The sequence below is a fragment of the Centropristis striata genome, chromosome 18 (genome assembly GCF_030273125.1).
Source record: "Centropristis striata isolate RG_2023a ecotype Rhode Island chromosome 18, C.striata_1.0, whole genome shotgun sequence".
Lineage (NCBI taxonomy): Eukaryota > Metazoa > Chordata > Actinopteri > Perciformes > Serranidae > Centropristis > Centropristis striata.
The window spans coordinates 10990607-10998860 of record NC_081534.1 but is presented as its reverse complement, the minus strand read 5'-3'; the positions used below and the strand labels follow the sequence as shown (position 1 = coordinate 10998860).

Sequence of the window (8254 nt, the reverse complement as noted above, 5' to 3'; positions counted from 1 at the left end):
TGATAAAAAAGACATTTTAATCATACAGTACATGTTTTATCTGAGGCGTGTGCCGACTTGAACACAAGAGCACACTGAATTTTACACTAGCTCCCACAAATACAAAAAGTGTCAGGCAATGACTTTTTATCAGCTTGAAAAATATGGCACATTTTCGTTATGGATGGTGATCGTATTTGACAACATATATTGATAATTACACACAATATCACAATATATACTATACCATACCATGTCGGTGCAAATGGCTGCTGAATGAGTATATGTTACACTGTAGTTAGCAAAATTTCATGGAGGTGCCTTTTTTGAAAAGACCATTAATTTCCCATAATGATATAGCTTTAACAACAGTGCGTGTTTCACTGTAAATTCAAATACATAATATGGCACGTGAAAACCTGGTGAGTACAAAAACAAACATGTAAACAGATTATATTTAGTGGGTCCGTGCTGTTTTATGAAACACACTGAGGCACTTGGTCAGCAAAAACATCACAAACCTTATTTGATTCATAGACTGTATAAAGAATGGACAACACGTCTCCACTTCCGACCATTGTACAAAAGTGAAGCCAAAATCTACCGGATATGGTCACTGCCATCTTGGGCTTGTGTAGTCATTTGGAGCCAGAGTCTGCGTAGTAGCGGTAGCAAGTTTCCGCCCAAACACCCGCCCCACCCAATCAGAACACTATACCATTTTATAGCATCAAATAAGAAATTAAACTTTTTAGTTACATTTTTGTTTGGCTCATGTTCCAGCTGTATCATGTAGGGGGTGGAGTTCAAGACCCTTACTGCAGCCAGCCACCAGGGGCGGTCGAGATGTTTTGGCTTGTGATGTGCCAACGAAGCCACAAGGACCACTTTCTTTATTTTCTGAGCCCACTACATTAACTCTCTTCTTCAACAAACACTTCATTATAGTTGCTTGAGTTTTTTCTTTAAAACATGAGCGCCATCTAGTGGGCTAAGAACATTTAAAAAATAAGGCTTCATCAACACATCAGTTCAGGCTTCACTTATGTCAGGCTGTCCATCTTTATATACAGTCAATGGTTTGATTGCACCGAGACAATGTATATTTTTGGACATTTGCCATTTGATCTGGATTAACTTTTTATTAAAAATGTATCATCAACATAAGCTTTCAGAAGAAGGATTGGTGTTTATTGCAATAGGAGGCACGCTGGTTTCAGTTTTTGGCACGTTAAACTCTGAAGCTGAATTGCACTTCACTTTCAACGTCCTGTTGAAACAGTAGAGTCTCTTTGGAGAGGCGGAGGACGCCCGCTGTCTTTTGGAGTTCTGTTTGCACTTTTTGACACTTTCCTCCCGTGTTACGGGAATACTTTTGAGCTTATCCTGGTTGCCAGGGATTTTACAACAAGCATCCATTTGTGTTGCTTTGTCTGTGATTGTGGTGGACAGGTGATTATCACCACAACAATGATCACTGTCCCTTCCCTTCTGTCTGTCATGACTGGTTGTGTGTGGCGAGTCCAGTGAGGCGGAGGGGCTTTGAGTCTGAGCTTGTGTTGGGGCTGGGGTGCTGACATTATGGCTATTATCAGGGCTTGTTTCATGTATATGGTCATCCTTTTGTCCCACAGGCTGTAAACCAGGAGCGGGTCCTGTGTCCTGGTTCAGAGCTGGGGTTGTGGATCTCGGCTCTCGGGCTGAAGCAGCCTGCAGGCTTGCAGTGTGAACACAATACTTCCTGAGATGGCAGCTGTGGGCAGGTCCATGCCTTGGGGACACCACTCTCCCCTGGGAGCAGTGGTGGAAATGAGCAGGGGGGCAGTGGACATAGTGCATACGGCACTCCATGTGTGTGTAGACCGGGTCCAGGGCTGTAGGTAATAGGGCTGCATTTTGTTTGCTCGGGGTGTTTCCTGAGAGCGGGATGAGTTGAGGAGTGGGGGGGCAGGAAGGAGAGTCCTGGGGGGGCTGAGCGCAGGAGTGGGGGGTCCACTGCTGAGACAGGTGGTGAGGAGGAGAAAGGTCCCCACATGTGCAGTTAGTGTTTTGAGAGTACTGGCAACTGGATGGTGTGCTCAGTGCAGGTACGAGGCCATTCTCTGGGCCAGTTCTGCCAGTTTCAGTGCTGCTCTTGTAATGGATGTGTGAATAAGAGGCAGTGTGATGATGAGGAGGGATTCCATTGTAAAGCTGAGCACACGCCTCCTGCTCCTCTCTGGGTTTATCTTCACTCTTCTGACTGGAGGCTAGGGGCTCCAGCTCATAATGCTCCACCTCCCCACCCCTGCTGTCCAACTGGTACTTCCCCAGACCGGAGCCTTTCCCTTGAGGTGAGGGGCTCGTGGATGTGACCTCAGAGAACACCTGACACTGCAGCTTTTTGGGCAGGGGGATCTGTCCACAGGTCCCCTGAGGTCCCAAGCAGCGACACATGCACTGAAAGAAGAAGGTAGCAAAGGCCCAGCTAATGCACATGATCAGCATCATGAATGTGCCCAGTTGGGTGTAGGCTAATACGGTCGAGGGCATCATCATGGCCCCGGCAACAAAGGTGGTCAGAGCCGCCATAGCGATAGCAGAGCCCATGCGGCTGAGGGAGAAAATCACCTTTCCCTCACGGTCAGGCTCAGGGGCAAGCCGGTAGGCCACGCCGTAGTGGACGGCAAAGTCCACAGAGAGCCCCACTGCGACAGAAATGGTAACAGACTCCAAGACATTCAATTCCCAGCCCAGAAGCACCAAGGAACCGACTGTGACAAAGATGGTCCCGGCAATCGACAGGATGGCGTACAGACTGATGATGACGTTCCAGGTGGTCAGCAGCATGACGCTGAAAGCCACAGCCACTGACAGCGCCATGGCAACCAGAGTGCCGTCAGACAGACTGTCCTGGAGGTCGTAGAACTCCAGGTTGCTGATGAACCAGCCGTGGCTGAGGCCGGCTGGAGCGTTCCGTAACTCCTCAGCGATCCAGGCATCCACCTATAACAGAAACACAACCATTACACTAAACTAGTCTTATCTTGCACATAAACAGGATTTTTTTTTATTCTGTGAAGAATCTTCTAGGGGCTGCATGGTATAATTTCAGTATTGATGTTGCGATGTGCTAACATTGCAGGAAGTGATGCAATGCTACAATAATTTTTTTTTGCCTGATACAACAGTAAAATTTGCACAGTTCTTATTTCCATCACTATGTTACCAGTTGACCTTTTCCCTTTAAGTCAAGTGCCCTTGTGGTGTATTTGACATCTGGTGTTGTAACAGGAAGTGAGACTCTCCTGTGTGTGTAGAAAAGTAGTGTAACCTGCAGCTGCAGCAGACACAGTGAAGCCTATGCAGTATAACGCCCCGTTTAATGTAAAGTTATCACAACGTCTCCCCACTATTCTTCACTGCAATATAAAAGCTTGTTACCTGCTATGAACCAGGCTAACGGTAAAGCTAACCGAGTTAGCCTAAAGAAACCAGAGGACAGTTGGAAACAAAGCACTAATCTAGAAGAGAAGTCTGTCTGATAGAACACAATTCACTCGGATTTAAAGGTTCTTTGTGCTAGTGACATGTTGGCTCTGCATGCACAGCGATGCACCAATCACAATTATTCCTGATTTATTTATCAAACAGCCCAAGCCCTGCTAGTCATCAAACCTGAAGATGAGCGTGGTATAGCCGTGGAGAAATTTATTTTAGTTAAAGCAACATGCATTATTGTTGAATCATTGACTTTAGTCTGCATTGGTAGAAGAGTCATGTGAGACAACCGGGTATATTAAACTAATTTCCCTTCATAATCACTTCAGAGCAAAAGTCACAGCCCTCAACTGCTTTGTGTTTGTTGCCTTGAAGCTAATTGTATAGTATTAAAGTTTAAAAAACCTGCACAATAATTCCTTTTAAGGCATCTGGCAAAAATTCCTGTACTTTTTTATGTCGCAGAAAAAAAAACCAATATAGCCCTAGTGCTTAATGGTTAACACTTTTTTCCCCAACAATCGTTGCATTTGCTAGAGTTCTGTCATTTGCAACTGCAATTGTGGTATGATGCTGGTCTGGTGGAACTGTGCCATAATTCCCACAGTGCACTGGAAAATGTGCTGCAAACTGCCAAAGAAGTAGAAAAAAGCTGCAAAAAAAATTCTGCCCGACTAGTTTTCTGTCACAAGCAGGTTCTTTCATAAGCAGGTTTGTAAATGCTGCTCCATGCGCCTCCAGATGTGTGACTGAACAACATCCTATACAGCAACTACAAACCAGTGTGTCTGGTTACACATTAAAATTTAAGAAATAAAGTAGGCTAAAACAGACATATGTATGTACCTCCATCTCAGATCATGACTGCACAGATACAGAGAATATTTTGCTTGTGATAAGTGTTTGCTCAAGCCAGTTGAAAGCACTGAGTGCTTGCAGAAGATCATGATGGTAACATCTCTGGCTTTGAGCCAAGAAAACCCTTATAAAAGGGACACTAAATAAACAATAAGTTAGTACAACCTCGCGGTAGAACTGGAACATCTTCTCATAGGCCAGTGTGAAGAGGTAGGTACTCTGGAACTCCAACACTATGGCTCTGATGGTGTCGTTGATGTCGAATCGAGGTCCAGGGGTCTTGCTGTCTAGATGGTAGTTAGTACTCCTGTCCAGTTCCATGATGGCTCTCTTGATGCACAACTCAAATACTTCCTGTTTGTAGGGGAAGGTGGACTGACTGCAGCAGGGGTAGACAGAAGCCTCCTCACAGTCCTGGTTCTCCATCCACTGTTAATGTTAAAAGTTGATTTTAATCAGTTACACTTGAAGATTCAGACATCAACCCTTTGAGATGTGACTTTTGCTCTTTAAGAAGCTCAGCGTTAACGTTACATTGAAAACATTGAAACAACAATGTCTAAGAAACCAACCATGTCATGATATCTTTTCAACAGGAGGCTAAATGTTGGCGAGGGAAAAACTGACCATTTTTCCCCTTGATTTTTGCCCTTAAGATATCTGAATGAAAATGGGTTCTATTGGAACCCACAAGTCTCTATTTTACAGACATGCTGACTTTATGCCAATACCTTGCAATGGAAGGCAAAACCCACACAGGGTTTCTCATGCTGTAAAAATGTGTTTTTTTGCAGACTGTATTTGAACATTTGTGTGTCCTGGGGTGCCAAAACAGTCTTGAAATTGCATAAATTGGGTATGACTGAAAAAATCAGCATAATTAGATTCATGTGTGTTAATCATAGACTGTATAAAATGGTGATGATGTTAGAGCATTTCTTGAAACTTGACCTCATGGTAAAATGAGCTGCTGTGACCTTCAGGAAATACACATCCTCTGAAGACGTAGGGCATTCAGAGGATGTATGGCTTTTTTTTTTTTTTAGGTATTAACAATAAAGTTTTTTTCTCTATGCTGTTCCTCAAGTGCTGGTGTATTGAAATGGTGTAGGGCCTGATGTAATGTAGGGATTTTTGATTAACAATTCTCTAGTAAATAAAAAAGGTCAAATTTAGGACAAAACCTGTGTAACAAATGGTGTCAACTTAAAAATTGTGCATGGCCTTAATATGTTTATATCAAAATGTTCTAATCCCCTAGACACTAAATAAAATTTGACTCAAACGTGTGCATTACATATTTATGACATTTAAGACCTGCATCTCAAATTAATCTTCAGGTTCCATCTTTCAGATGGTTTACACAACTTCAAGCTATCCTCCCTAAAGATGTTAAACTACAGGGTACATTAAGAAATTCTTTCTCTGACTACTAATACCATAGTACATGTGTATACTTGGTACATGCAGTACTGACCTGTTTGAATGTCTCGATGAAGCAGCTGGTGAAGTCCTGCTCCTCTGACTGAAACACAAAGCTCTGATTTCTCAGCTTCTGGCAGAAGTTAAGGATCCACAGCTGAGATGCTGGACTGGCAATGTTGAAGCTGCTGTCCAGCATCAGCTTTCCCTTGTTTTTGGGGTTCAAGGGGTCCCCGTTGTCCACAGGCATCACGCCCCAGATGATGGTGATGGGCATATGGAGGTCCTCGCCATGATGAACCCTCTCGAACATGAAGAGTTTCTTGTACTCTGCATCGTATCGCTCGAATGGGTGTGAGGATCGGAACACTTGAAACTCTGCCAGCTCCAGAGACGGGAGCTTCATCTTTGGGTTGACACAAACCACATAGGCCCCGCCCACCGTGATGGCGAGGAACCAGAAAAGCCAGAGGTAGCGCAGTTTGATGACAATGCAGGGCAGCACCTTCTCAAAGAAGATCCTAGACGCCTCCGAGACGGTAAACAGGCATTTGTTGGCCTTCTGACAGAGACCTGCCCAGAACATGCGGGTACAGTAACCGCTTTGCTGGTGCGTAGGCTTGGCGCAGGGGAACATGTTCGGCAGGTAGCGCTCGTGCAGCACCACCACAGCTGGAAGCCATGTCACCATGAGAATATAGTTCACCAATATGGCAGTGCCCGCGTAGACACCGAAACAGCGTATGGCAGTGATGTTGCTGACGTAGTTGGCATAAAAAGCTGCAGCAGTGGTGAAGCTAGTGACAAACATAGACAGGGAGGCGTGTTGTAGGGTCACACCGACCGTCTCTGCCAGCTCAGCATGTGGCTTGTCAAACTTGGTGTAGTTCCACACATCACAAAGCACGAAGGCGTCATCTGCACCGATGCCCACCAGGATGATAAGGGCCGTGAGGTTCATGAAGGGGAAGAACTCAAAGTTGAAAACCATTCGGTAAAGAAAGTAAGACACAATCAGTGAGCTGATGATGGCTATTATTGTCATTAGAGTGATGAAAACTGAGCGCGTGTACACACACATGACCAGCAGGACGATCACTATGGCTATGGCGGGGTACACCGTGTCCGTGAGGAGGTAGTCCTGAAAGAGGTCGTGTTTGATGCCAAACTCGATCCCTGAGACTGTGGTGATGCCGTCCGACGAGTTCCAGTTCTCAAAATTGTCCAAGTAAATGTTCATCATAGACTCTCCTTTCTCTGTGGGGGAGAAGAGCATGCTGTATTTGAGCACAGGTGGAGGATACTCCAGGCTTTTGGGACTGAGGAAGTCTTTGTCCACCAGGAAGTGAAGGATTTGGTAGACGGCGTTGTACTTGGTGCACTTCCGGGGCACACTGGCACACTTTAGCTGGTCTTTCCTCCGCAGGGCCATGTCCCAGCAGTCGGGTCCCAGTGTGCCGTTGTGGTAGTATTTGGCACAGGATCGCAGGATCTTGAGTGTGTGTGATACATCACGCTCTGTGATCTTCTGGCAGGACGACCTGTTGGTGAGGACGGCAATGTAGTTACCCAGCGTCCAACTGGGACAACAGGAGGCGTCATTGGTGCGCTGACAAAGACTCCAGTAGTCACGATGGGAACGCACCTGCAAACAGACAGAAAAACAAATAAATACACAAATAGAGCAAAAAAAACCTTTGAGCCCAAAAGATTCTGACAAAATGAGCAGGGTTTCCATTCTTCTTAAGAAAACTTTCCAGGATATTTTCCAGGAATGTTTCCTGACAATACAGGACAGCACAGAGACTCCTATCATTTACAGGCCTAGCAGTGACTTGTTACTCCTCCTCACATACTCCTTTTTAACAATGCAGGGTTCATGATGAAGTGTCTCAGGTTCATTACAAGTGACAGCCACAGCGATCACTGCTGACTCTACAATAAGCTCATCTGGCCTCCAGCTAAACTCTCTTTAAAGTGTAATACTGCACAGGTAATCCTACCACCTGCTGGCTGTCAAACAAAATACACACCTAGATTTATTTAGGTGTGGAACTAAAATTGAATTACAATTACCCAAGAAAACATAGATTATCTGCAGGATTTCTGCTTATTTTAATCATTGTCCAAGTGTTTACATGACTGGAAAGCTAGTTTCTAAATTTCCAGGATGGAGATTAATAAAGGCAGCAACTATATCATTACCAGTCTTGAAGGTTGTGCTGTTCTATATACGCACCCTTGTGTTGTCCAGGTTGCACATGGATTTGATGGCCTGAATACTCCACAGGTTTTTCCCCTCAGCTGATGTGAACACCAGTCTAGCGTAACTGTCCCCTGCACAAGAAAACAGGTTTATTACTCAAATGGAAAAATCATCACTGAATTAATATAAGTTAGAGACAATTCTACCATCTCAAGATCTTACTAATCATATGCAAAAGATATGCAGCTACACCATGAGCTCAGGTAAACAGTACATTTTAGGCATTTTTGGGCATACACAGTAGAAGTC

The 8254-nt window shown here is 44.6% G+C and overlaps 1 protein-coding gene across 2 annotated transcripts in view; it reads right to left on the bottom strand.

The window, feature by feature from the left end:
• disp1 (dispatched homolog 1 (Drosophila)) overlaps nt 1-8254 on the bottom strand; it is a 109680-nt gene continuing 101426 nt past the window's right edge. For both annotated transcript variants that reach the window (XM_059355786.1, XM_059355787.1), the window contains 4 exons: nt 7979-8076; nt 5795-7384; nt 4483-4746; nt 1-2964 (listed from right to left, as the gene is read on the bottom strand). In XM_059355786.1, the coding sequence (XP_059211769.1) occupies nt 1138-2964; nt 4483-4746; nt 5795-7384; nt 7979-8076 (3779 nt within the window). In that variant the 3' untranslated portion in view covers nt 1-1137. The remainder of the gene's footprint in view (nt 2965-4482; nt 4747-5794; nt 7385-7978; nt 8077-8254) is intronic.